Genomic DNA, 27,644 nt, shown 5'->3' with positions numbered 1-27,644 from the left:
AATAATATTAATATTAATATTGATAATAATTTATTAATAGTAAATACACCACATGCCATACATTTGTATGTTTACTTCTACTATTGCTATATTATGTATTGCATGTACTTATTATAATATTATGTTCACATCAATATTATTTGCAATTCTTATATATTATTTATATAGCAGTGAGTAAAAAGAGAAATAAGAAATGGAAATGCAGTTGAAAAAAAATAAATGTCCATTAACCGAATTCTCGAACCCACGAACTCTGAACACGAACCAGCGGCGTAACACCCGCAGCTACAACAGCTTCTGTTAAGAACTTCAATGTTTTCATATATCTAGATTCTAGTGGTCTGCAAATGTTTAAAGCCATTTTTTATAAAAACGTCTGGCCAGATACCCCTAATGTTTTGCGCTTTTTTTATACTCATCAGCCCCCTTCATTTGAGCCCGGTCTCGTTCAAAAAGCGCTCGTCCGGATCGCTTGTTCCGGACTTTCCCTTGTTGGAGACTTCCGAGAATATGTAAAATATCATTGATTATAAAAAAAGAAGTTAAGAAACTACAATTTCACTCAAAAGTTTTTTGGGAAATTGGTCGGTGTACGAATACATTCTACACCCACTGTATATACAGGGTGTCCCTAATTTAAATGTCTAAACTGCGGGGCGTATTGGGCACCGAAAAACTAAGAAAAAAAACGTTAGGTGATTTGCTCGTTTATGCTCAGTTTTCGAGAAAACCGCGAAAAAAGAAACAAAAGAGTTTCCGTCTTTCCTCTCATTTATTTACATTTGCACATGTTGTTAACACTTATTTATTGCAAACACTTTTCAAAATGATTACCTCTTGCTGCAATGCATGCATTGCATCTATTGGTTACCGCTTGAATTGTCGCGTGAATCAGTTATTAAATAATTTAAAATCTGCCAATATTTATGCAATAGCTCTGGACGAAAGTTGCGATGTAAAAGATACTGCTTATTATTAATTGTTAATTTTTATCAGAGCTATCACCAAAGATTTTCAAATTTCGGAAGACCTTATACTAACCGATTTAATTACAATTATTCATAAACAAATTTAATAATAAAATTTTGTTTACTTAAAGAAATAAGTGTTTTGCTTAACATTTTTCAATTTTAATATTTCGTCCGGCCCGTGAAAATAATTTTTTTCCAACCGGCCCGGGGGCAAAAACAGTTGACCATCCTTGGTCTAAACCATGTAGAACACCGTATATAGACTAACGATGTAATAACAGCAAACAAGACGGCGACAGCGTCGCAACGGGAAGTGCAATAGCGAAGCAGCCATATTGCCCTACAAATCATCAAGATTTCACTGCAACAAAGTTTTTCCAAGATATTGAAGCAAAGAAGCAATATTTTCTAATAATTCTGGTTTTAATATATTCATTACACTTTGGCGGATGCCACTCCAAGACCTGATTTTGCAATTTCGGCCTTAAAACTTTATAAATAATAAAAGTATGGTTTTTTTTTTCTTATAGAATAAATTTGTTTACAAACACTTTTTTCAAAATCGGGCCTTACAGTGGCATGCGCCAAGGTATAAGGAATATTTTGCAACCAGAATTATTAGAAAATATTGCTTTTTTGCTTCAATATCTTGGAAAAAGGTCATGCTAGCCTAATCGCCCTGTCCTCGTCTCTCCTGCAATTGTTATATCGCCCTCTCTGTCCTTGTCTCGGAGTTTCCTACTTTTTCCGCGATTATCGCTGAAGTCAACTCGGAGTTCGGCTCTGGGTCCTCTACGAAAATTACTGAATTAAAAAGCACCGATTTGGATTAACTTTTTACAGACTAATGATACCATTAACAAATACAGACACTTTTTTGGCTGATTAAATTGAAAGGAGTGACAAAAATTATCAAAGTATTATTATTTAATATTCATCTTATAAAAAATATATGTAATATGTAACAGCATTTGTAAATAAATAATTCCTCGTTGTAAAGTTTAAGTGTAGGATTTGAATGTGAATGCAGGCTCCGCAAAATTTTTGAGCCCGTCCCCGCAAAACGTCACGTCGGCCCTGTAGATACTTTTCTGACACTAAAAATAAAACCAGTGCGCATGCGCGATAGGGAGCAGAATCTGGCATCATAGATCCCCGGTGTGTCGTCATCGTCATTTGACCAGCGTACGTTGCGGTTGATGCACGTGTCGATATTTTTTACATCTATATAAGTTTTAAATAGTTTAGCTGACCGTGAGTTGTAATATTCATACTATCTTTGCTCATTTTTAAATTTGTTTCAACCCGACTTATCATTTACGTAAGTAATACTTGTTTGTTTCTTAAAAATAAATATTTTAATACAATGTGTTAAAATTACTAATATAGCACTACTTCATAATTCATAAGAACCGTTTTATTCGATGAGTTATATTAATATTTTTTCTTGTATTTTACGAAAAAAGCCTTTTGTTGGCACGTGTCGCAACTGCATGATGTAGTTTATAGTAATATATTCTACAATCTGTTGAGTTTGCCAATTCTCAGTAATGTGAATATTTGTTCACAATTAACAGAGAAAGACATAAATGCATAATAATAAATTTTGGAGTATACATTTTAATAATATATAAATTGTAATGAAATTATTCTATTAGGTTTCAGAAAAGGTTTGTGTGGATTTTCAGAGAAAAATACAAATACTCAAATCTGTTTTAAATCATAGGTTTATTCAACGAAATAATCACCATTTATCATCAATTTCATCAATGACTTCATCAATTTCTTTGTGATAAGTATCTGCAGTAATAGTCTGTCACGTGGAAGAAAAGCAACGTGAACGATACCTCGTGTAGTCCACCAAACAGTGATTAGTACCTTCTTCGAATGGAGACTCAGTTCTGGTATGGTTACTGTTGCACATGACCTCTTCTGAACCCAGTGGTGTGATTGTTATACATTATTATATTCTATCCACTTTTCATCACAAGTTAAAATTCGATCGATAAATGGATATTGGAAATGCTCAGCCAGGAGTATTTGTTCTCTTCCATTAAATGGTGCGGTATCCATTTGCCCAATCTTTTGTAAAAATTAAGTAAATGAATTCACTTTCTTGCGGTAGATTCTTCACATTCGAATACTTGAGCAAGCACAGAACATCTTTTTCTTGGATTTGAACTTACGTACTCGATGAATTTTTTGTTTTCAATGACAGATGGACACCCTGAATATGGTTCGTCATCTAACGATTCATTTCCTTCTTTAAACCTTTTAAACCATTTCTGTGCCGTTCTTTCACTAACAGCACCTTCCCCACAAACGCTACAAATGCATCTTGCTGCATTTGCTGCTGTACTGCCAAGTTTAAATTTGTAAAGAATAAAAGCACAAATTTTTACTCTTTCGCTGTCCATGTTTACTGTTCCTATGCTACACAACAACGAAACAATTGAACTCCACAGAGCATGCATACCAATTACAAAGAGTAAGCTTTAAAATGAAACCAATTCATATCTTACAGTTGCCAATTACCACACGAAATAGATATATAGTTACAATTAACGAATAGACCGCATAAATTTTTTCCAGTACCTAATATTTAAACTTTTAAGTAAATTATATTTATTTTTAATGAAATATTATAATGTGTTCAATAGAATGTCTATGGATAAGGGCTTTTCAACAAGAGCTATACATGCTGGACAAAGCCCGTTACAATGGACTCATTGTTCAGTGGTACCTCCTATTGTAATGTCAACTACTTTTCATCAGGATGGACCTGGAGAACATAGAGTAAGATCATTTACTTTAGAAATCTAGTAATTCTATTGTTTTTCATCAAAATTTTATTAAATTCAATAGCTCCATAGTGACCTAATATTCTTTTTTTATTTAATATTTAACTGGAAAGTTACTTTTTATAACAAATTAAATTCTGATATTGTTTTACAAATGTACAATATGTATTGAATTCCTGTTAATATTAAATATATCTTTAAGAGTAAAAGATACATACACTTGTAATAGAGGCAGTTGATATCAATTGGACTAATAAGTAACAATTATTAGCAATTGTAGCTGATGGAGATTTTCACTTCTACTTAAAAGGATTAGAATTCTGATAACTATTTTACAGCGAAAAGCATAAATGTACTAATAACCACAGATATTGAATAATTAGTTTTATATTGTCATCGACATTGATGTATACAAAAACTAGATATCACAGGAACATTTTGCACTATTTAATGTAATATAAACAATTTTGTAAAGTTGTGGATGGGTTATTCGCCTGTAACAAAGAATATTCACTGATACAATTTTGCCCCATGTTGTGCAAACTCTGTGTCTGAAATATAAATATTTACTTTTATAATTTCTCTGAATATAGCAGTGCTTACATTGTAAGCTCATACAACTTAATGGTCAGTTTGCTGTTGTTATTGAAACAGAGAAGTACTGAAACTTTTCAAAATTGAAAGTTAAACCAACTTCTCATAATATTATTAAAGAAACCATTTCTCTTGTAAATGATGGCTTGTCGGTACGTTAAAGTGTTGTGTAGATGTATTTTCTTCAGTTGGAGGATGACCAAAGAAATTGACACCTATTAAAAAAAACAGAATTGTACGTTGCATTATCACTAATGAAGTAAAATCTGCAAGTATGGCTGCAAAATTATAGAAACGTGATGTAAATACAGAAATAAGTAGTGAGATGCCTCAAAAAACACTTACAAGACATGATTTTAGAGGAACCAAAAAGAAGAAGCCAATGCTATCTAAAAAGAATATTAAGTTGCGTTTAAAATACGCAAAAAGATATAGAAAATGGACAATTTCCGAACGGGAACGTGTTATTTTGTTAGATGAAACAAAAATAAACGGAATTAGTTCAGATAGTCGTTTTTGGTATTGGATTTGAAAAGGAGAATCACATCAACCAAATAATAAAACATGGAGATAGATCAACTATGCTTTGGGAGTCCATGATGTCATTCGATATTAGCTAATTACATAGAATAGAAGGAATAATAAACCAGTATACCTAAAAAGACATTTGACAAAAGAATTTACTGGATACAATAGAAAATATTACATTTCCTGAAGAAGCAATTATATATTCCAACACAATCGAGATCCAAAACACACTGTGAAAAGTGTCCAAACTTAAAGAACAAACATTTTCTGTACTGGAGTGGCTTGCACACATCCCTGACCTCAATCTTATCGAAAATCTGTGAGGATTATTAAAACAGAAAGTGCAAAATGTTACAAAACACCACCATCATCCATCTCTGAATTATAGAAGAAAATTTATCCTGATTATTGTTGGAATCTTTCAGAAAGTATACCTAATGAATTAAAGTTGTCTTAAAAGTTACAGGACTACAGACTATATACTCTTAGTAAGTTATTAAAAGTAGAAAATTAATTGTTAAAAATATCATGCAAAACTGATCAACAGAATATTCTTTATTACAAGCAAATGAACAATAACACATCCACAACTTTATAAAGTTATTTATATTACATTAAATAATGTAAAATGTCCTGTTATATTGAATTCTTGTTTTGTATACCTTAATTTTAATAACGATATGAAATAAAGTATACAAAATCTGTGGTTATTGGTACAGTTATGCTCATCACTGTACATGCTACTATATTTTTCCTATTATCCATGTTATTTGTTATTATTTAACATTCTAGGGTTTTGAATATGGGAGAAGTGGTAATCCTACAAGATGTGTTCTGGAGACATGCTTAGCTGCTTTAGATGGTGGAAAACATGGAATGGTTTTTTCATCTGGTTTAGGTGCACTAACAACAATTGCTTCGTTATTAAAAGCAGGAGAACATATCATATCTGGAGATGATGTCTATGGTGGGACGAACCGCTACTTTCAAAAATGTTTAACCTTGCATAATATTGAAGTAACATTTGTAGATATGACAGATCTAAATAATGTTGTAGCTGCTATAAAACCAAATACAAAGGTATGAAAAAGTCTTGAATATAATTTGCGATAATTCAGTAACCGTGTATTAGCTAAAGTTAATAATTAAATATATATATATATACGTTTATATTTACTTTTAGATGGTTTGGTTCGAGACACCTACTAACCCTCTACTTAAGTTAATTGATATCAAGGCAATAACTGATTTAATCAAACAAAAAGATCCTGAAATTATAACAGTGATAGACAATACTTTTCTAACATGTTACTTTCAGGTGAGTAATACTTTGTTATAGTATAATTAAGTGACTTACAATAGATGTATTTGTTTGTAGAAACCATTAGAATTAGGTGCAGATATTGTAGTATATTCCCTAACAAAATATATGAATGGACATTCGGATGTTATTATGGGTGCAGCAATTACAAATAGAGATGATATTGAAAAAAGACTTCGATTTTTACAAAACGGTAATTTATACAATTTTCTGTTGTATTTGCTTAAAGCTAATATTTATTTTTAACTTATTTCAGCCTTAGGTATTGTACCATCCCCTTTTGACTGTGCTATGGTTAACCGTAGTCTAAAAACATTAGAGCTTAGAATGCAGCAGCATATGAAGAATGGATTAGCAGTTGCCAAATTTTTGGAGTCTAGTCCTTACGTAGAGAAAGTAATTCACCCGTGTATGTATAAAAAATATTGCTTTTTTTATAATATTTATGTGTCATATCATATTACTTTTAGTAGTATTTAAATAGTTGGAACAAAATTTTTTGAGTTTATCACATGGTAGACCTGCTTCATTCTCTTATTAAGGTTTGAATTCAATTACAGATCTTCCTTCTCATCCACAGTATGAGCTTAGTCTTAGACAAACATCAGGTTATAGTGGAATGGTTTCATTTTATCTTAAAGGCGATAGTAGGAAGTTTTTGAGGGCGCTAAAATTGTTTACATTAGCAGAATCACTTGGTGGCTATGAATCCCTTGCCGAATTGCCGTAAGTAAATAATACTTTGTTATAATATATATAGAAACATCTATTCTATTTTTAAATTGTTCGTGTAGATCCATTATGACTCACTCATCAGTTCCTGAAACAGTCAGAGCAGCATTAGGCATTAATGATCAATTAATTCGGTTGTCTGTTGGTCTCGAAACAGAACGAGATATTTTAGCTGATCTTGATCAAGCTCTTAAAACTTGTCAATAAACACACTAATCAGTGAGAATAATACGAATGAACAGTGCATTAATATCACTGGAACTTTATAAGCTCTACGAGGAGTTATCAATATAGTGTACAATTGTAATTGTTACTTTTTATACGGTTAACTTGACGTTTTGAAAAAGTTTATTATTTAAATTTTAACATTCCTACATAATAATATTAACCCGTCGCACTCTAATACGACTTATGCTGTTGCAATTGTGAGTGCAAAGGGTTACTGATACTTCACATGAAAGAACTAGATCCAAAATAGTTTCTTATTGAAGAAAAAACTTATTTTCCTAATTATCTATATATAATATATATTTATGTAATTTATATTCAGCAAAATCTCGTACAGTTGAAACTAAAATTAAAAAAGGGTTTGTGATAATCATATATTGAAGTTTTTAAAGTAAATTATGCATCAGAAACAGTTATAATAATAATTATAATAATGCTTATTACACGATAAGAAAAGAAACAGTACATGTATAGGATGGTATAGAAGGAAAGGTTTAGCTGTGCTAATATCAAGCCTAACCTAATTTATGAATGAAAACGAATGAACTACTATTACTAAATCAATTGTAATTTATTAAATTACTTAACATAATGAAAGAAAATATTTTAAAATATACGATATACAATCTATATATATATATATAAACAAAAGTCAGTTATAGATTATACATAAATAAATTTGTACATATGTGAGTTGCACTGCTCAAAAATTACTTACATTACCTTTATTTTTTTCCCATGTTATATTTAATGTTTAATACAACTTGTTATGATCATGTTCATTTGTACCGTCATGTCTTCAATTAAAGCTATATTATAAAATGCATCTAGAATGCAAGATACATTTTTCACTTTCGTACTTTAATTGAGACTGCAAACATTTCGTCACCATAATGAATAAAATATATCATTATAAAAATTATTACTAAATTTGTTTTAAGTTTAATGACAATGTGCTTGATGCAAACACCTATTTTTATTGAATATAAATTCTTATTAATTTTAGAATTATATTACTGTAAATTAACTTTCGAATTATATCGTAATTTCGCTTTGTTTAACCTATCATATTCTTGTGCGCGATTATATAATAATACTCCCGCTATTACCAAGGATGTTCCCAAAGCCGATAAACCAGTTACCGGATTGTTAAATAACAAAACAGAGAGCCAAATTAAAAATGCTCTCTTGGCTGTATTAGCAACACTGTAATAAAATATAGTATTTTTAATGGTTGGTTCTTAAGTCAGAATACTCGAATATATAATTACTTTATAATATAATTTGGAAGGACACCTGTGTGTTACTGGACTGATATAATCCATAAGTACATATGCAGTGATACTTTGAAAATGGAAGAAGACTCCATTAAGGAGGAATGCCATGAATAATTTAAAACTGAAGGAATGCTCAAGTGTTGGTAAATCTACTAATAAAATTGACACTGGTATTTGTACCACAATTGAAGCTAAACTGGTATAAAATTGTAACTCCGCTGGCCTGTAATTACGTATATATTATAATTACTTTTAAGGGAAAGTAATATAATTAAGAAAGATGTATTATAAAGTATAATTTTATACAATTTATATCAATATATATATATTGATATAATACTCACGTATATTTAAAATTATCACCACTGATTAACATTTTAGAATAAACGTTTTGTAAACATTCCGTTACATTTGTGGCCATAGCAGCAACAAACCCTCTGAGATCAAAACTGATTTCATTCACTGAACATAGAGCTAGACCACCCATTACAGGAATCAAAGATAAATTTACATATAACCCTGTATGTTCTCCTAAAAGTAAAGTTTGGACATTTGTAATTGCTTTTAAATTTATTTTTAGAAACACTATTTCAATTAAACAACGCTTCTCGCTGTACAAAAGTGTGTATAACTTAGATATACAAAAAATATTAGTTATGTCTCTTACCTAATAAATATCTGCTAATGAGGACGGTAAAGAGTGGTGCGCTACTTTTAATAGTTTCTGTGAAACTCACCGCTACATAATTGAGCGATACTAATCCTAGTACTACCGTTGTAAATCTTGTACATCCTACCAGTATCATGTGCTTATAAAATCCTGATGGTCTCATCAATCTAGGACTTGCTTTGTACATTCCACATGGAAAATACATTTGTATAAATCCGCAGACAGCTGTCATTAACATTTGACAGGCGCCTATTCGAACAAATTAATGTCTACTTGGTATGGCGAATAGTCATTTGCAAAGCGTAATTATAAATTTAATGGAGGATTAACCATATGAACAATTTATATAAGTATAATTTAATTGAATATTACTTCACTATTTATTTACCTAAAACAGTAGGATCTCCTTCCATGTAAGACAGAATGTACTTGTTCAAGAACAGAGTACACCCACTGAAGAAGTACCATAATGTTAAAAATAGCAATGCTCTGGGATTAAACAACCCACCTTTTGCTTCGCTCGTTAATACAATTACTTCCTCGCGCTTTTTACTGTTGTCTGTGTATTGTTTAGTTTGGCTATCATGTATTAACGGTTGTTCTGTGTCGCGAGGTGTTAGAGCATAATTTATACGAACTGAATGATTTTCCATTACACTGTCCTTTTAGATATAAAATATTATGACATTACGTAGATTTGACAAATGTTACCTTGTCGGTGAGATCACATCTTCATTATGTTCGGTTAGCGCAATGTTGATAGTCGTATGTTTCCCCAAAAGTTAATTAGGTTATGTGCTCAGATGTTTTTGGAGTCACGTTTAGAATTTTAGTATTAATGCATCGAGTGGTATAAGTAGTCTTGTAATAATTTGCTGATAATACTGGTATGTGGATTTCTGTTTGATTAATCATAGTAATTTTACTGTTATCGCATTTTAATGGACCAATGTATACGCATGTGTGGTTGTATGTGGTTGGTTCGGTTGCTTTTTTATGAGAATGCCCACGCATGCATATATGTAAGGTCCACGGAGGGCCGGTTTTATCAATATTGGCGCCCCGGGCAAGATTATCGCGGTCCCCCGTCAGGGGTATATACAGGGTGTCCCAAAAATGTTGTAACACCTTGAAAGGGGTGGTTCGGGGGGTGATTTTGAAACAATTTTTTCCTTAGCGAAAATGTTGTCCAAGGCTTCGTTGAGGAGATATTAACGGAAAACACTGACCAATTAGAGCGCGAGTATGCCGATGAAGCGCTCGTGGTAGCGTATGAGCGCGGCCATCTAGCGCGTAGCTACGCTCCACCGGCATACTCGCGTTCTGATTGGTCGGGGTTTTCCGTTATCTCCTCAACGAGCTTCGGACAACATTTTCGCTAAAAAATTTCAAGGTGTTACATTTTTGGGACACACTGTATATCGGTATATTCATATACTAGGGACACCGGACTGCGAGGCCCTAAAAAATCTGGCGCCCCTGCAGTGATGGGCAAAATCCTAGGCTTCGAACAAATCTGAAATTTGCCGAGATGTTTGAACATTTTCCAAAGAAGGAAACGAGACAAACATGTTGGCAAACTTCAGATTTATTCGAATCCTAGGGTTTTGCCCATCACTGCGCCCCCCTCCTAACATCGGTCCTGACTCCACGTTCGATTTAAGCAGGGATGTGAACCGAAACGTAATTCACATGACTGAACCGATTCGAAGTTGTTTCGGTTGCAAGAACCGAAATCTTTGGAGTGAAATTGGAAGTGAATTGATTCTTTGGAGCGAAATTGGAGCCGAAGTAAAATTGGAGCGAAATTGTTTGAACCGTAATTCATTGTGGAGCGAAATAGTGAATTTCGCTCCAGCTTCGAACACTGAAATGTTTCACTCCGAACTGAACTAACATACATAGCATTTTGTTTCGGTACGAGAAGACATAATACAAATACGTACGGAGTATGTAAAAACAATGAATATTTTTCATAGTCTACGGTCAAGAAAATAGACTTGTTATCTTATTTCGGTTCTCGAATATTTGCAAACAAATTTGTTACGAAGTAACACATTGCATTAACTTTTGCGATTTTGCAAATTTTCCAAATAAATTATTTGTAAACTAACAAATTTGTAACAGTCCTCTATGACAAACAAATTTGTTACGAACTACCATATTGCATTAACATTGTAATACCCCTTGGTTTATCAAATTTGTCATGTACTCTAGATGTAAGTTTTACGTGCAGGAATAGCTTTTTATACATATATAGTTAGTTAGTATTTAGTGCGACATAAATATTAAAATAGAAAATGTATATTATATATAATATACATAATCGATATAACACATATCAATATATATTATACACATATTTGTATTTGTACTAGTATTGTGGTGTTTGGAAGCGTCCAGAAACAGAACGTTTCCAAAGCGCCGAAACCTGTAAAAGACAATCGCGAGAATCGCGAGATTATGCGTGTGAGCACGTATCTATGTATACGTGTAGTGACATGCAAATATTTGGAAAATTTGGAAACGTCTGGAACGTTTGTAAACGCAAAGCATATGAAAGGCACAAAAAATAATGAAAATAATAAAAGTAGTAAAAACATTAAAAATAATAAAAATAACAAAAACAAAAATGAAAGTATAAATAATTAAAATAATGAGTATAATAAACAATGAAAATAATGAAAATAATGAAAATATTGGAAATAGTGAAAAGAGTAAAAATACTAAAAGTGAATCAAAGGAACCGAAACAGAATTCGTAACATTTCGCTCCGTAGCTGTTTCAATTTCGCTACTTTCCCCCACCAGTAGGCGTTTTGTAACCGAAACCGAACAGTTATTATACTGCTTCTTTTAAATGAATTCAGCTCCAGAAACAGTTTCACTCCTGGAGCGAAACAAAACTATAACATATAATATTGATTCGCTTCTGTAGTGAAACGTTTCTGGAGCGAAATAATTTCACTCCGAACCCGAAGTGAAACGCTTTACATAGTTTTGTTTCGGTTCACATCCCTGGATTTAAGCGCTCACGCGCTGAAAAGCTGCAGTCCCACGTCCTACTACTTATTTGCGTCTTGCTCCATTGTGCACGGCTCAAATGGAACAAAGCAAGGTGGGACTAGGATTATTTTTTAATACTATGCCAATGTCTTGGTAATTGTTAATTCATGGTCGAAATATGTATCATCTGCAATGCAAAGAGTTCGCTGCAATGTTTTAGCTCTTGATCGGTGTATTTTTTGGCCTCATGAAAAAACCAACGTTATATTTAGAAAAAGATCTGCATATTTCAGTAAATAAAAAAAAAGTATTTTACATTTTATTTTTCATGTATATCTGTATATATGTAATAAAAGATTTGTAAGATCTATAATACACGAAGCAACAAAAGGTTTTATTGAAATTCACTCAACTTTAAATAATCATAACTCCGCGAACAATGACTGTATACGGTCATGTTACATTATACTTTGGCTCACAATTCGTCACAAATGTTTACAGCTTACAACGCCTCGATTCCACTGCATTCCATAATTCCAAATAACACAATTATTTATAAATGATTATCTAATCTAAAGAATCATTTTACATTTTTGATAAAATAATCAAATTATAAGAATTTTCAGCATATTATTTTACAGATCAATCATATGATTTTATATTTTTTTATAATTTTAAACTTCATGTATTTAAAGTAGTTTTATTAAAATAATTTGCAATCACATACGTATGTAATAACATATAGTATAATTACTATAATTCTATAGATGGTGTATTTTCAGGTACATCAGCTTGTGTTTGTTGAGTACGTTTAAAATTACATTTTTGAGAAAAATTTTCATGCGCTAAAATTGCGATATTTTTTCCACTTATTGCACTCATTTCCATTGCACTGGCAGCCCATTCAATGGCATTCACATGATAAAGCGCATTGTGCAGTTTAAATTTTGCTTCATGAATTTCTGTTGAATATTCAGGATATGCATCCCAAACAATTTCCTTCACCGCATTGATCTAAAAAAATATTATAGTGGTTTTACATTTCGTTAAATCTTATCAATTGTAGTATTATTTTTTTCTTTGTAAATATTATAAATATTACATATCATACATTTGAAAACATTTCATTTATAATTCCTTCCTTTAAAGGTGTATTGCTAAAGATTTTCCAAACCCTGCTATGTTTCATTAAGCCATCTACAGAACTCAATTTTCCCACAGAACTAACTATTGTTTTATTGGGTTCGCAACTAAGTATAGCATCTATTCCTTCTATTAAACCAAAATAATTTGGTTTTAAATCTGCTTGAACAAAAGTAACTCTAGTTTTATGATATTTTCCTATGCTGTGAAGATCATTGTTAGGAAATCCTTCAAAAATTATAGGAAATTCTTGATCACGAATAAGAGGAGTTGCAACAATTACAATGTCATACGTTGATTTCATTACAGTTGTACTATCTGAAATAGACATAATTATTCAACGAGTTATAACAAGGATATTATTAACTATATAGCATACCTTTATTGCGATAATGCACTTCATATAAATTGGTACCATTTTCTATTGGCACATTAACAATTTTTGTAACACAGGAAGGTACAATGTTTACATTTCTATTTCTATATATTAAATGTTCAGGTACCTAAAACATTACCACATCATTAATTGTTAAATGAAACTACATCTATTGAGAGATTAATAAAAATAACCTTTTTGTTTCCTCCTTTAACGGACCACAAGTTGAAACCTGCTCCAGCTAAAGATACGCTACCAACAAAACTATGAATATTGGTATCTTGTCCATAGTTTACGACAGATGTAGCCTTAACAATCTCGTCGATTAATTTTTCTGCATAACCCAAGTTTAAAAGGTATTGTTTAATAGATATTTGTAATAACTTTGGGAACTCTGCATTCATTACTGTTAAGAAACTAGTGATATTTTCAAATGATTTTCCAGCGTCCTGTAAGTTGTATATCTTTGCAAAGCTATTAACTATGGAATTTATATATCTATTTGAAATAAATAAAATCAACTATTATTGTAATACCAATTAGTAACATGTTTTTAACAAATTATCAAAAAGTGATGCAAAATACCTATTAAGACTAAATGGTTGAATACCATATTTATAAAATAATTTAGCTAAAGATACTATTTCCCAGTTACTTTCTTCAAATACGAATTCTTCACCATTCCAAATCCCTGCTCTTTGATTATTACTTGGCACGTGTTCTAAACCTAAATAAATAAAAAAAAGAGTTCATTAAGAAGCTTCATAATTACAAAGAAAACAATGATTAAATTAACATTATTTTGTAAATATTTATACAATTATAACTGTAAAAGGACATAAGGTACCAAGTAGTTTAACAAATTCTTGCATGTACTTATTTTCAGGATGTATAATTGAACCACCAGCTTCAAATTCATTATCATCCATTTGAATTGTGGCTAGGCGTCCACCGATAGTTTTTGCTTCATATAAATCAATGTTAAGATTATTTTTAAATAATTCTGTAAGAAAATGCGAACTTGCTGCACCACCAATACCACCACCGATAATAGCTAAAATATATAAATATGAAAATTAGACTATGCATAAAATACAATCTATTACTATTTTTCTAAGCGAACAAGTTTCAGTCATATTTGACTTTCAATTTGAACTAAACTTACCTATATTTGGCTTACAATTTTCAAAACAAATTCCTCTTTCAAGGATAAATACAAATAAAAATATTATATAGTGATTCATGTTTTCTATTTATGCAAATTCTTTCAAATATAACTTACTACTTGTGTAGTCTTTATCGTTTTTTAAATTTTATACATTTTTTTTCTGAAATAAACTAATCATAGGAGCTACAATAATTATAACCAAGTTTTCATGCAGTTATATTTCATCCAATTTCATCTAGAGAAAAGAAAAAAAGAAATAAACCAGATCCAGTGATACCAGATTCGGTTTCCAGTCGCGCATGCGCACTGGTTTTATTGTTAGTGACAGTAAAGTATCTAATACGACCATAAAACTGGCACCTTTAATCGCTCCAAAGAAAAATAGAATTATAAATGAAAACTGGAAATACTGTTTAACATGCAATAACATTAATTGTATGGATGAATGATAACATAGGGATAGAGGTTGAAGTAATTTTACAGACAAAACACATTTTTTATAGCAAAAGAAACGGTTTTCCTGGTTTTGGTGCCAACCGTTGCTATGGGATCATATATTGTTTCCTATAGCTACAGCACTGCGCGCTCAGCTTTTTTTGACGCGCATGCGTGAGCGGGAACCGAATCTGGTAACATAGACGTGACTAGTGGAACCCATTGTATGTGACAGAGATAGGCGAAAATGTTTAAAAGAGGAAACGAGACAAACATATCAGCAAACTTTAGATTTATTCGAAGCCTAGGATTTTGCCCATCCTGATGACATATGACTGCATATGACCTTCAATGGGACCTCAGGTCGGAGCATTCATACGCATTTTATTATGAACAGATAGAGATTAAATAAGAGCTATACAGGGTGTCCCAAAAATATTGTAACACCTTGAAAGGGGTGGTTCGAGAGGTGGTTTGAAACAACTTTTTCCTTAGCGGAAATATTGTCCGAAGCTTCGTTAAGGAGATATTAACGGAAAACACTGACCAATCAGACCGCGCGTATACCGTTGGAGCGCCCGCAGTAGCGTAGACTACGCGCTAGGCGGCCGCCTTGCTAATAGCAAATTTATGGTTAAAGCGGCCAATCGGACTGCAGAAAATTCAAATATAAATTGACATTGAGAGAGTCTCCTTTTCAAACGGCGGTTACAATTATGGGAAAGTCGCAAGCGATGTAAATATTGTTATTAATTATTTGATGGTATCGAACGATACGTTAATGAGTAAGAATGTCGGATAGCATTAAAGTTGCGATTAGAGTGAGACCGTTAATAAAACGCGAGAAAGAAGAGAATCAAACGATACAATGGGTAGTTCAAGGGAACTGTATTGTCCCGACCGATTCGGAGATGAAAAAACGTGGAGATGGAGGATTTTGCTTCGGTGCGTATCCAGCGTCTGTAAAGATTTTGAATAGTAAAACTTCATTTTATTCTTAACGAAGTTTATTTGATTGGATTACGTCCACAGATCATATTTTTGATACCGATGCAACTAATATGGATGTTTTCAATACTATCGTGAAGCCTATTGTCGATGCTGCTGTGAATGGCATCAATGGAACGGTGTTTGCCTATGGGCAGACAAGCTCTGGTAAAACGTACAGCATGCTCGGGACATCCCAAGAACTCGGGATAGTCCCACTTGCGATTGATTATATGTTTGACGCGATTGGAAACACTATCGGAAGGGAATTTTTATTGAGGTATACTTATTATCATGGAAACTGATATGATAGTTATTTTGTAGTTAAGAAGATAAATATAAAATTGATCTTCTTAAACTTTATACGAAAGATTACTTTCATTTTTCAGAGTATCATATTTAGAGCTTTACAACGAAAGAGTCAACGATTTATTGAACAAAAATAATACCGATTTGAAGCTTAAAGAGGACGGTAATGGACAAATAGTTTTACAATGTAAAGAAGAAATCACAAATTGTCCAGAGAGCGTGATATCTTTGATGAAGAAAGGAGATAAAATAAGAAGAATTGGAGAAACTAACATGAACGAACGTAGTAGTAGAAGTCATACCATATTTAGAATTGTAAGTTCACTTTGAGCTAAGCATGCTTTAGAATACACTTTTTCGACAAATGTATGTTTCCCGCTTAGACAATCGAAAGCAGAGAAGCTGAAGGAGATTCGGATGGTGCTATACAAGTCTCCCAATTGAATCTAGTAGATCTCGCTGGTTCTGAAAGAGCACGACAAACAGGAGCAACAGGCGAAAGATTTAAAGAAGGACGACACATTAACATGTCTCTATCAACCCTAGGATTAGTAATCATGCAATTGAGTGAATCTCAAGATAGCCAGAAACATGTTAATTTTCGTGACAGTAAATTAACAAGACTGTTGCAGAGTTCGCTTGGCGGTAATGCTATGACGGCTATACTGTGCGCCGTGACTCCAGCTGCTTTGGAAGAAACTCAATGCACTTTGTCGTTAGTACACTGCTATCATAATTAATATAATATATTCCTACCATTCCTAATTATTACAAATTCTTAATTTTATTTTGTCAATTTTTAGGTTCGCATGTCGCGCTAAAAGTGTAAAAAACAAGCCAGAAATTAACGAAGTTATGTCCGATGCAGCACTTTTGAAACGATACGCGAAACAATTATCGAAACTTAAAGCAGAATTACAGGTCTATAACTCGAATTCGTGTCGTAATAATTACTGTAACTCGTTGCATAAAATATATTTGTAATTGCGTAAATTGATTTTCTTTTTCAGAGAATAAAAACAGAAAATCGCGTAGCAGAAGTTAAAGAGATGGAATCGAAATTACAGGAAAAAGAACGCGTCAATCAGTTGTTGGAAGAGCGTATAGAATTGTTGAAGACGCGAATCGTGTCTGGAGATACTACGAATCAAGAATCGTTCAAGTATAAATCTAAACGAAGACAAACATGGGGCGGTCCGGGACTGTTTAATCAACATTTGCCTTCTTTTAAGCCTGCAACTGAGTTATCGCCTATAAAAAAAATGTCTTGCGAGAAGCCACATAACAGGAAGAGTATCATTCAATCCGCAGATATAATAAATCAAACATTTCAAACGGCTTTCACCGATTTCGAATTGGAATTATTTGAAAGTGAAAGAGCTCGCGAAAGTAGAGGAGACGTTACCGACAGCGACGACGAATCGTTCGTCACGAAACGTAATCGTCGTGTTACATTTATGGATGATGTATTAATCGCTAGATTCAAGGACAGTATAACACCAGAAAAAATTAATCTTAATATAACACCAGAGAAATGTGACACAGCAACTCAAACGCTAAGTTATGAGGTGTCTCCTTCCACGCCAAAACATATTTTACGACAATGTATCGAAGATTTAGGAAAGGAGTATGCGGAACTCCGTCAATTTACAGTTATGGAGAAGCAACTGATATGCCAAGAAAATAATAATTATTGCACGCATAACAAGGAGCCGTTACAGTCGAAGAAATTGAAGTTCGATTCCGAAGTCGCGACGGCAGACACTACGGAATCCGTGAAACAAAGCGAAGACGTTACATCTAAGGAGGACGAGTTCGAGCAGATTAACGCCGAGTTGAAAGCCACGTTAAACCAAATATCCGCGAAATTAGAATCGGAGGTAATTTCAGAGCGAGCTGCGAAAGAAGAAGCGATTGAAAAAATTTCGAAGCTAGAAGAATTTATTCAAGAGATTGCTTCGGAAAGAAACAAATTTAAACGTATGAACGATCAATTAATAGCTGAATTAAATCAAAAGACTGCCAATTTCGAATCGAAATTTGGAAATGAACAGGTGACGATAAAGGTTACCGAATTGGAGAAAAAGATTGAAGAAGTTAGCAACGAAAAAGATGAACTTGAACATCTTAATGCAGAATTGCAATCGACAGTTGTATTAGAGCAAACCGAGCGTCGAAAGGCGATTGAAAAGATCTCTGAACTGGAAAAGGAAATTGAAAATATAACGCGTTCGAAATGCAAATTGGAACATGTTAATACGGAATTGAAATCGAGGATAACATCGGACCAAGATACAAATCGAGAAGCGATGGCAGTAATTTCCGAGTTGGACAGACAAAATAGAGATAATGAAGAAAGAAAAGAAATGGAGGATACTAATTGTGAATCATGCGACGAACAAAATGAGATTTTAGAATTGGAAGTGAAAAACGATACGGAGAAAGATGTAGAAAATGTAATTGTCGATGGCAAAGGGGCTATAATGTTAGATACGGAATTAAAAATGAGCGAATCTAAAGAAAATGTTCGATTGGAAAATCAGGAACTGAATGAAACAAAATGTAACGTTGAGAGTCTCGAACAGGATGTAGAAACTCTTCGAAAGACTATTTCTTTACTGAAAACTGAGAATACGGAAATAGCTGGCAAATTAGCCACAGAGCAAGAGAACGCAAAGAGGGCAGAACTTGACCTTCAAAAAACAATCGATGAACTTTACAGTCGCATCAGCGAAGTTACAGTGGAGAAAATTAATTTAGAAAGCAATTTAGAAGCTTTGAACGACGAATTGAAGTCCACGCGTTCTAGAATAACGGAAACTCGAAGCGAGGAACAAATAGTTGCGACGTATCAAAATAAAATCGATAATTTAACAGCTGAGAACATTGAATTATCGACTACTATCGTGGAGAAGAATAACGAGCTTAAAAGTATCAAAGAAACCAAGTCGCTTTTGTACGATCACGAGTGCATTTATAAGGAAGAAGTAGCTGTCCTCGCTCAAAAGAACGAATGTTTAGAATTACAGAATAATGAACTTTCTACGGATTTAATAAACAAAATAGAAGAAAATGATGTGCTGAAGGAACGATGCGATATATTGAAAAGCAAAATAGATCAGTTTCAATTAATGAATGAGAATTCTGTCGAGAATAGCGAGGATCATTTAAGATCGCAGAATAACATGTTGAAGGCAGAAATAGCAGAATTGAAGGCGAAAATGACGATACTTTCTGAAGAGAACACTAAATTTTCCAACAACTTGTTAGAAGCAATGGAAGTTTTCGATCGCTCTACATCCGAACAATTACGAGATACATTGATAACATTCAGCGACAGTATCGAGACTGCAAATTATATCGAGCAAAATATTGTACAGACAGAAAACCACGAAGTACTCGCGGGTATAATTACAACGTTACAGGAGAAAATTGGTTACTTAACTCGCTTAAATAAAAAGCTTAGCGACTTGAAATTAACTTCCTGTAGTCAGTGCGCGCACTTAAGAAATTTGAACGAGAGTCGCAGAGCTCTTAAACTCGAGAAGAAAGCTCTGACTCAGAAACTAGAGGACCTGCAAGGTAAATTAGATCGCAAGTGCGTAGATGTCGAAAGGTTGAAGGGAATAATCAGCCGAGAATTGAATTCGAGCCGACACGATGTTTCTGCGAACGTGAGTTTCGTGGACGAAGGAAACGTGAGCTTCGTCGAGGAGAGAATTCGGAATCTGAACGACGAGTTACAAACGTTAAAGGCAAATCATGATAAATTATCGATTCTGTACGAAGATAAGTGTAACGAGTTTACAGAGTTCCAGGTTCAGGAAAAGAAGACCACGGATGCAACGAGTACCGAGTCAAAGGAACGTTCGAGTGAGAGTAGACGTAGAATAGAACAAATACAGAATCATATCGACCGATTGCGAGACAATATGCACGAACTCAAGACGAAGAGCGTGGATTTCACTGTTACGCTCGGTGAATTGAAAAATGAAAAAGAAATGCTCTTGGATGAAATCGACGCATTGAAAGCTGCTAACGAGGAGCTACGACGGGAAGTATCTAGTAACGAGATCGCCTTGATAGAGAAAATACGAGTTCTCGAGAATGAATTGTCTAACACGAGTAGCGAGATGGAACAATTTTTGGCGAGGGAAAAGGATCTTGAACGCAAGAAGCTAACGTTAGAAACTGAACTAGAGGAACTGAAAGCGAAGGAAGAGAGTAAGAATACATTAGTTGATCAATTGAACGAGCGTATAGAGTCTTTGAAAAATGAATTAGATTTAGTTACGAGTCAGAAAAACTCGGAAATAGAACAACAAGTCTCAGTTAGAATCAAAGAATTGGAAGTACGCGTAAACGATCTTCAATTGGATAAAACGAAACAGGAATGCTTGTACAAGGAAGTCCAAGAAAAAGTATTCCAGATAGAAAAGTCATTGCAAGACAGCGAACAAGCAAAATGTATTCTCACGGAAAAATTGCAAGCAGTCGAAACTGAGTTAACAGATTCTAAAAGTAAATTAGAAAGTAAACACAAAGACGAGCTTGAATCGCTGTCTCTACAGTACGAGCATCGTATCGAAGAATTTGAAAGCAATCTTAAAACACTTAAAGATACTTTAAACGAGCACGTTAATAAAAATCTGGAATTAACGAGCGAACTTTCCAGACTGCGAGATATTGAGGAGAAATGCAATGCCACGATCATCGAAAACGAACGCGCAGTTAGCAACGAGAAAGTATTAATTAACGACAACGAAAAGCTCAGCGAGTCGTTGAACGACATTAGAAAATGTATGACGAAAGAGTTAAGGTCGCTCAAGTGTAACAGAACTTCAGAAGATCTCTCAGGTAAATCTGTGAACGAGATCTTCGTGATCTTGCTACAGACGTTCGTGTCGAAAGAGGAGGATATGATTAAAACCATACGAGAAAGATTTGAAAAAGATAAACAGAAATTGGTGGACGAGAAACAGCAAAGCGCGGATACCGAGAAACGTGCCACGATATGGGCGAAGGAGTTGGAAGCGGAAATCGAGAAGCTTCAAAATGAATTAACGGAACGGGAACGCGTCCATAAGGAGTATGAAAATAATATTTCGCAATTAGAGCATCTTTTAAGAGAGAGTAACCACGAGAACGAGATTCTCAAAAGCAACGTGAAGGTGCTCGAGGCAGATTTGAACAACTGGCAGATGGAATTCGAGAAGCGATACAAGGTCGACAATAGGCAAGAAGAAGATTTATTTATCGCTCATAAAAAGGAGAAAGAAACCCAAGAGACATTTAAAAACAAAGAAAGGGAATTAGAGTCGAAGATAGAATCGGAGAAAGAGATATGCGAGAAGAAGATAAGCGATCTGGAGTATACTATAGAATCTTATAAAACAAAGAATTTAGAGTTGAATAGCACCGTCGAAGGGCTCGAGGCTAACGAAAAGCAACTGCAGAATATCATAGAAGCGAACTCGATCGAGATTAAAAGGAACAATCAAAATATAGAGAGGGTTAACTTGGAACTCGAACAACTCAAAGAAGCTTACAACGAAATGATTCAGAAAGTAGAGAAAAAGGATTCGCATATAGAAGAGATTGCAAAAGTTTTAAAGAAGAAATGTGACGAGTTATCAGAGTACAAGACGAAGCTTGAAACTATAATGCCAGAATGCGAAACGTTAAAGGAGAAGATCGAGAAACAAAAGTCGTCCATAGAGCGATACAAAGGTGAAACGGAGGCTCTGCTCGCGGAAAGGGAAGCGCAGTTGGAAATAATCAAAGACAAATTGAATTCCGAAGAGATAAAGAATGCTGGACTGGTCAAACAGTTGAACGAACTGAATAATAAGAACGTGGTACTGATAGAGAAACTGAACGAGTTGAAAGAAAAGTACGAGGAGCTTAGACAAGAAAATGCGAAGCTGGAGAGGAAAGGCAGGAACAGTACTAGCAAGATGGAAATGGAAGCGAAAATAGAGGAGCTGAAAGAGACGAATGGAAGGCTGTTGAATAATTTAGAAGGAGCGAGCAATCGCGTGACCGAGCTTCAAGAGATTAAAAATCAGACGTTAAAAGAGGTAGCTGATTTAAAGGGTAAGGTTGAAGTCTTAATGAAAGAAAACAGCGAGCTTAAGACGACGTTGTCCAAAAACAGCAGTTTGAGTTCGTTGATAGATGAAAGTAAGTACAACGCGCTTCTATTAGAAAAGAATTCAATCGTATCAGAATTAGAAGGTAAGAAATTAATGGCTGGCCAAAAGGATAACGAGCTTAAAGAGTACGCGAGACAGGTCCAACAACTCACAGACAAGAACAAAGAACTGGACGACGAGCTGGAGGAATACGCAGGAATAATTCGAGAACGAGACGATGAAATCTCCAAATTAGAGAACAAATTATACTCCCGTCTAACAGAGAACGTACATATCAACGAGCTAACTGAGAAAATAAGATGCCTGAACGAAGTTAACGAGAAACTTCGAGATCAGATCGATGGGTTCAAAATGAAATTGGAAATGGATGTAAGAGACGTTGAAACAACGCAGGTAAAGGATATTATTGATAAGTTGAAGTCGGAAAATTTGGAACTGCTAACGAGATTGAACGATTACAAGAAACGAGAAGAAAACGCGAAAAGAAAATTCGAGATTCTTACGTCTAATAAAAACCTTTACGATTACGAGGAAAAGTGTCTGCAATTGAAAAAGAAAATTCACGAATTGGAATTGGAGTTGGTGTCAAAAAATGGGAAAATCGCGACGTTGGAGATTCAAATTCAAAGCGAGAGCTTCCCGTATCAAAAGAAGTGCAAAGAATTGGAAGAACACTTGCTCGCTTTTCGCACTAAGGTATGTATGAAATTATACGGAAAAATATCTAAAAATGTAATACAAATATGGAATTCAAATTCTAAACGTGTAATACTTTTTATGAACAGAATGCATATTTAAATTCCGAAATAAGGAAACTACAAAGAACTCTAAACGATGTTAATACGTGGGAATGCGAAGTGTGTAGACGATGGCGTCTCAATAGAAATGATCAAGCTTGCCAAACACTTCCCAACGATTCTATACGTTTCTGCAGCACTGGCAGCGGAATTGTCGAGGTCGGTTAGATATCTAATACACGAACTCTCAAATATCAAACAAAAAAAGTGGTGTTTTATCATATTTTACCAGAATTCTAAAATTTTAACCATGTATTTTCATCCGATATTTGAAAGAATCGTTCGCGTATTAATTCTAATCGAATTCTGAATCGATATCTAATTCTAATCGTACTGTTTGTATGTATAGGATTATATAAAAATTCAAAAATTGGAAAAAGAAAAAGCGTTAATGAAAGCTCTATGCCGTTCTCGATGTCAACGTATAAGAGAACTAGAGGATAAAATAAAGGAACTGGAATCAACGTAACGTTCAATTATTTGAAACCCAATTGAAGCATTTGGAGTATCAAAAGTGAGTGAGTTTTATTTCTAAGGGTGTAAAAGTCGCGTAAGTTGACTGTAAGATGCCCTGATGCATCAATCGTGCATTTACTTTGCATTACTTTGCATTTATTTAAATATCTATTCGTAATTCTCCCACTAGCTCATCTATAGCACGAGTACCTCAGGATCGGTAGACCCGTACTACAGCTATGCTCAAACATAACTGCAGCCCCTGAGGGTAATGTGTAGCAAAATTCATTAGACAAATGAGAGAAAAGTTGTATATATAGTTCTCTCGTAGTTTTATTGTAATAGGATATTCGATGTCGTGTCAATTCTTCGCTTTTAGATCTTAAGTGCTTTATGTTAAATGTACAAACAAAACCTACTTATCAAATTTGTTTTGAGATAATTATAAAACATTTAATTTCTGTCGATTTTTATTACATCATATTACACTGTACAATCATATAAACGATATTATTACAAACATTATAGCTGTGTCCATTAAATTATTTTGATATTTGCTTACCCAATTAACACATAAATTACTCCGTTTCGCTTTAAATATGAAAATGATTAGAAATTTTAATACGGTTTGTCTATAAATATTTGTTTCCGTAATAAGAACAATAACCTTCTCTATATTTTGATTGTTCCTATTAATCTCGATCGAGTTCGCTTCTATGATATTCTGCAGTTGCTTTTCGTTAGCCTCGAGCCCTTCGACGGTGCTACTCAACTCTAAATTCTTTGTTTTTATTTTCCCCGACTTTTATACAAATGAACAAAGATTAGCTAAATTTAACCAATTACTTACAGTTTACGATTTTGAAAAATATTTAATTATTACGAAAGCTTATAAATTAAATTATAAACCATTGTTTCCTAATAATTTTGATAGGCAAAAAGTTTTTCTAGTAAATAATATTTTCCATCATTCAACAATGGCAGTTATGAAAGATTTTAATTATACAGATACTGCCCATTTTTTAGAAATATTTCGCAACTGGTGGAACATCGTGAATAATACAAGTAGTGTTAAAGGTAACAGGAAAAGAAACGAATTTCGTAAACCGATTTTGAATGTTAAGGGTGCGCAGGACCCAGAACCAAACTCCGAGTTGACTTCAGCGATAATCGCGGAAAAAGTAGGAAACTCCGGGACAACGACAGAGAGGGCGATACAACAATTGCAGGAGAGACGAAGACAGGACGATTAGGCTAGCGTGATTCTTGTCAAGGATTTTGAAGTAAAGAAGCAATATTTTCTAATAATTCTGGTTTTAAAATATTCCTTATACCTTGGCGCATGCCACTGTAAGGCCCGATTTTGGAAAAAGTGTTTGTAAACAAATTTATTCTATAAAAAAAAAGAAACCATACTTTTATTATTTATAAAGTTTCAAGACCGAAATTGCAAAATCGGGCGTTAGAGTGGCATGTGGAGTGATGTAGAGAATATTTTAGAAAAAGAATCGTGAGAAAATATTGCTTCTTCGCTTCAAAAAACTTGATGAGCTTCGTTGCTGTGAAATCTTGATGATTTGTCTGGCAATATGGCTGCCTCGCTGTCGCGCTTTCCGTTGTGGCGCTGTCGTCGTCTGTTCTGTTGTTACTATATCGTCAGTCTACACACGGTTTTCCACGTGGTGTAGACCAGGGATGGCCAACTGTTGGAAAAAAAATATTTTTACTGGCCAGATGAAATATTAAAATTGAAAAATGTGAAGGAAAATACTTATTTCTTTATGTAAACAAAATATTATTATGAAATTTGTTTATGAATAATTGTTAGTTAAGCAATACAACATTTATTTCTAATCAAAGTGAATTAAATTGACGTTTCCTATATAAATAGGAGAATGATACAAAAACAGAGTAAAATTGGAATTGTTGTACCTTTACTCAATTGTTCCTAACTACGGTATTTATCCATAGATTTTATTCGACAAAAGCTTGCTTTCTTCGTAAAAGTGTGATCTATGCGTAAACAATAAGAAACTGGACATAATTTGACAGTTACTAATTTTGCATGGCGATGGAAGAAATTTTTGAGTTCTAATTTAGCCGAAGAAATTGAAGGTTTCTCATATGTGTTGGCCCGTAACATTTAAACTATTGAACCGATTGGAAAACAATGTCAAACGCAATTGTTGGAAATTCGATTATGGCAACTTCTCTTCAGAAATTTTTGCTGAAACCTATAATGGATAGTACATTCGACCTAAGTGAATAACTTTTTATTAAAATACAAAAGTATTTCGTGGAAAGTACTCGCGTCGGCAACTTTTTGAACTTCGGCGTTCATTTACAGGCATTCAAAAGAGCAGATAATTCATATTCAGAAAACACTCCTCTATCATTTAGGACTAAATAGAACTTTCTAGTGTTCGTAGTTTTCAAGTAGTACTACGTTTTCTCTCAAAATCGACCGTATTTACAAAATCTCGAATTTCTCGAAAACCAAGGGTGATGGAGCAATTTCACTTTCAGATTTGTATTTAGGACGAGGAACCCTATAAGAATCACCTACTGGATATCGCGGAATTTAAAAAAAGTTTAAATTTGTTGGTTAGTGTAATCTGTATACTAAGGGAGCTGCGGATCTAAAAAGTTGGGGAACTTCTGGACTAGGGTGTATATGGGAAATACAAATTAAGGTAATATACACTTGATAATTTTAGTTTATTTTTTTTTTAATTTTTTGTAATATAGACATTTTTGATTATCCGTGACCCTCGTTGATTCGCAGGTGGTCTTACTACTATTTTCTCCGCCTTGGCCCTTCTGCGGCGTCTGTTACCGCGCTGCCGCCGCCGCCTGTTACACTGAAATTAGTATAACGAAATATATTAATTTTAAGTACTAATAAAAAATTATTGACATAATTTTGGTTAACGATTATTTTTAAATGTGCCACATTCTCGCGTTGCGGCCACGCGAAGGCTGGTGGTGGTAGCGGGGGCTGCGGCATACCCAGTGGTGTGACAATATATGACACCCCATATTGTCCTATTATGTAAGTATCCCCGAAGGTCAATCTATCAAGACCGTATGTAACTGTTGGAAAAACAAACAAAGATTAATATAAAATTTTATAATATTTTTCAGTTACTATAAATAAGTAATCATACCTTTCTCCAGGCTGCTCATTCTGTAATAAAACAAAAAAGAATATTAGATTGTATACTATATAGATATTCAAACAAAGTTTCAATTATTTAATAACATACGCACGCGAAGTGTGCACCGAATTCTTTAATCAGAATTTTTTCCTATGTAAAGAAGGGTATGTAGAACAATCTCTGAAAGTAGGAACGCGCAACTCTCTCTTGTTTTCGAGAAATAAATATTAAAAAATATCTAAATTTCGATTGACGAGTGTCGACCGTACCCGTGTTGGGGATGTCATAGGGGATGAAATATTTATTTTGGTGGAGTTTTAGTGGGTATTCCTCTCCTTCTGAGGGGCGAGCCCATGTTGCATGCTTGTAATAAACTTCTGCATGTAACATTTCATGAATGCTAAGATTGTTTTTGTTAATATTTATTTTGGCGGAGTTTTAGTGGGTATTCCTCTCCTTTTGAGGGGCGAGCTCCACACTACCCCCTCCTTCTGAGGGGAGAGCCCCACACTACCCCCTCCGTTTGAGGGAGT

General features: G+C 33.8%; 4 protein-coding genes and 1 long non-coding RNA gene across 10 annotated transcripts; 2 read left to right on the top strand and 3 right to left on the bottom strand.

Annotated features, from left to right (window-relative positions):
• Positions 1 to 2,132: 2,132 nt before the first annotated feature.
• On the top strand, positions 2,133 to 7,809 carry LOC128897133 (putative cystathionine gamma-lyase 2). Its single transcript, XM_054160844.1, has 8 exons — positions 2,133 to 2,292; positions 3,632 to 3,767; positions 5,687 to 5,974; positions 6,078 to 6,212; positions 6,273 to 6,408; positions 6,472 to 6,624; positions 6,776 to 6,941; positions 7,010 to 7,809. Exons 2-8 carry the CDS (start codon positions 3,633 to 3,635, stop codon positions 7,152 to 7,154), a joined length of 1,158 nt encoding a protein of 385 aa, XP_054016819.1. The 5' UTR covers positions 2,133 to 2,292; position 3,632; the 3' UTR covers positions 7,155 to 7,809.
• On the bottom strand, positions 2,681 to 3,621 carry LOC128897153 (uncharacterized). 2 transcript variants are annotated; one of them, XR_008462224.1, is made up of 2 exons: positions 3,158 to 3,621; positions 2,681 to 3,053 (listed from the first exon to the last, which is right to left on the bottom strand). It is a non-coding gene; the product is annotated as an uncharacterized LOC128897153 (long non-coding RNA). The 2 variants fall into 2 exon arrangements; XR_008462223.1 differs by having other exon boundaries at positions 3,162 to 3,621.
• On the bottom strand, positions 7,809 to 10,138 carry LOC128897135 (solute carrier family 35 member E2A-like). Of its 2 annotated transcripts, none has more exons than XM_054160846.1 (5): positions 9,511 to 10,137; positions 9,120 to 9,371; positions 8,797 to 8,983; positions 8,472 to 8,675; positions 7,809 to 8,381 (listed from the first exon to the last, which is right to left on the bottom strand). In XM_054160846.1, the coding sequence occupies exons 1-5, from the start codon at positions 9,773 to 9,775 to the stop codon at positions 8,189 to 8,191; spliced, it is 1,101 nt and encodes a 366-aa protein (XP_054016821.1). In that variant the 5' UTR covers positions 9,776 to 10,137; the 3' UTR covers positions 7,809 to 8,188. The 2 variants fall into 2 exon arrangements, with proteins under 2 accessions (XP_054016821.1, XP_054016823.1); XM_054160848.1 differs by having other exon boundaries at positions 8,241 to 8,381; positions 8,447 to 8,675; positions 9,511 to 10,138.
• Positions 10,139 to 12,502: 2,364 nt separating this feature from the next.
• On the bottom strand, positions 12,503 to 15,122 carry LOC128897130 (prenylcysteine oxidase-like). Of its 3 annotated transcripts, XM_054160838.1 has the most exons (8): positions 14,929 to 15,120; positions 14,812 to 14,846; positions 14,494 to 14,700; positions 14,232 to 14,373; positions 13,841 to 14,144; positions 13,650 to 13,773; positions 13,239 to 13,588; positions 12,503 to 13,141 (listed from the first exon to the last, which is right to left on the bottom strand). In XM_054160838.1, the coding sequence occupies exons 3-8, from the start codon at positions 14,573 to 14,575 to the stop codon at positions 12,881 to 12,883; spliced, it is 1,263 nt and encodes a 420-aa protein (XP_054016813.1). In that variant the 5' UTR covers positions 14,576 to 14,700; positions 14,812 to 14,846; positions 14,929 to 15,120; the 3' UTR covers positions 12,503 to 12,880. The 3 variants fall into 3 exon arrangements, with proteins under 3 accessions (XP_054016813.1, XP_054016812.1, XP_054016814.1); XM_054160837.1 differs by having other exon boundaries at positions 14,812 to 15,122; XM_054160839.1 differs by lacking the exons at positions 14,812 to 14,846; positions 14,929 to 15,120 and having other exon boundaries at positions 14,523 to 14,678.
• Positions 15,123 to 15,766: 644 nt separating this feature from the next.
• LOC128897123 (centromere-associated protein E) lies at positions 15,767 to 26,871 on the top strand. 2 transcript variants are annotated; one of them, XR_008462214.1, is made up of 10 exons: positions 15,767 to 16,194; positions 16,282 to 16,516; positions 16,626 to 16,860; positions 16,929 to 17,260; positions 17,349 to 17,466; positions 17,556 to 23,396; positions 23,486 to 23,656; positions 23,847 to 24,011; positions 26,480 to 26,646; positions 26,739 to 26,871. XR_008462214.1 is itself a non-coding variant. In XM_054160803.1 (9 exons), the coding sequence occupies exons 1-8, from the start codon at positions 16,041 to 16,043 to the stop codon at positions 23,964 to 23,966; spliced, it is 7,206 nt and encodes a 2,401-aa protein (XP_054016778.1). In that variant the 5' UTR covers positions 15,768 to 16,040; the 3' UTR covers positions 23,967 to 24,011; positions 24,144 to 24,478. The 2 variants fall into 2 exon arrangements, 1 of the variants encoding a protein (XP_054016778.1); XM_054160803.1 differs by lacking the exons at positions 26,480 to 26,646; positions 26,739 to 26,871 and adding an exon at positions 24,144 to 24,478 and having other exon boundaries at positions 15,768 to 16,194.
• Positions 26,872 to 27,644: the final 773 nt, after the last annotated feature.

This window comes from Hylaeus anthracinus, unplaced genomic scaffold (genome assembly GCF_026225885.1).
Source record: "Hylaeus anthracinus isolate JK02 unplaced genomic scaffold, UHH_iyHylAnth1.0_haploid 11980, whole genome shotgun sequence".
Classification (NCBI taxonomy): Eukaryota; Metazoa; Arthropoda; class Insecta; order Hymenoptera; family Colletidae; genus Hylaeus; species Hylaeus anthracinus.
The sequence above is the reverse complement of the archived record's forward strand: the minus strand, read 5'-3'. Positions and strand labels throughout refer to the sequence as shown.

Excerpts from the sequence above, each read along its gene's own strand:
- LOC128897133 (XM_054160844.1), top strand. The coding sequence starts at position 3,633 with ATGTCTATGGATAAGGGCTTTTCAACAAGAGCTATACATGCTGGACAA. Across the intron at positions 6,213-6,272 it reads TTCTAACATGTTACTTTCAG|AAACCATTAGAATTAGGTGC; the intron begins GTGAGTAATACT and ends ATTTGTTTGTAG. Across the intron at positions 6,942-7,009 it reads GAATCCCTTGCCGAATTGCC|ATCCATTATGACTCACTCAT; the intron begins GTAAGTAAATAA and ends TTGTTCGTGTAG.
- LOC128897135 (XM_054160846.1), bottom strand. The coding sequence starts at position 9,775 with ATGGAAAATCATTCAGTTCGTATAAATTATGCTCTAACACCTCGCGAC. Across the intron at positions 8,676-8,796 it reads GGTGATAATTTTAAATATAC|GCCAGCGGAGTTACAATTTT; the intron begins GTGAGTATTATA and ends ACGTAATTACAG. Across the intron at positions 8,382-8,471 it reads ATCAGTCCAGTAACACACAG|TGTTGCTAATACAGCCAAGA; the intron begins GTGTCCTTCCAA and ends ATTTTATTACAG.
- LOC128897130 (XM_054160837.1), bottom strand. The coding sequence starts at position 14,890 with ATGAATCACTATATAATATTTTTATTTGTATTTATCCTTGAAAGAGGA. Across the intron at positions 14,701-14,811 it reads AAATTGTAAGCCAAATATAG|CTATTATCGGTGGTGGTATT; the intron begins GTAAGTTTAGTT and ends TATATATTTTAG. Across the intron at positions 14,145-14,231 it reads CAACCATTTAGTCTTAATAG|ATATATAAATTCCATAGTTA; the intron begins GTATTTTGCATC and ends TATTTCAAATAG.
- LOC128897123 (XM_054160803.1), top strand. The coding sequence starts at position 16,041 with ATGTCGGATAGCATTAAAGTTGCGATTAGAGTGAGACCGTTAATAAAA. Across the intron at positions 16,861-16,928 it reads GTCATACCATATTTAGAATT|ACAATCGAAAGCAGAGAAGC; the intron begins GTAAGTTCACTT and ends TTTCCCGCTTAG. Across the intron at positions 23,397-23,485 it reads TGCTCGCTTTTCGCACTAAG|AATGCATATTTAAATTCCGA; the intron begins GTATGTATGAAA and ends TTTTATGAACAG.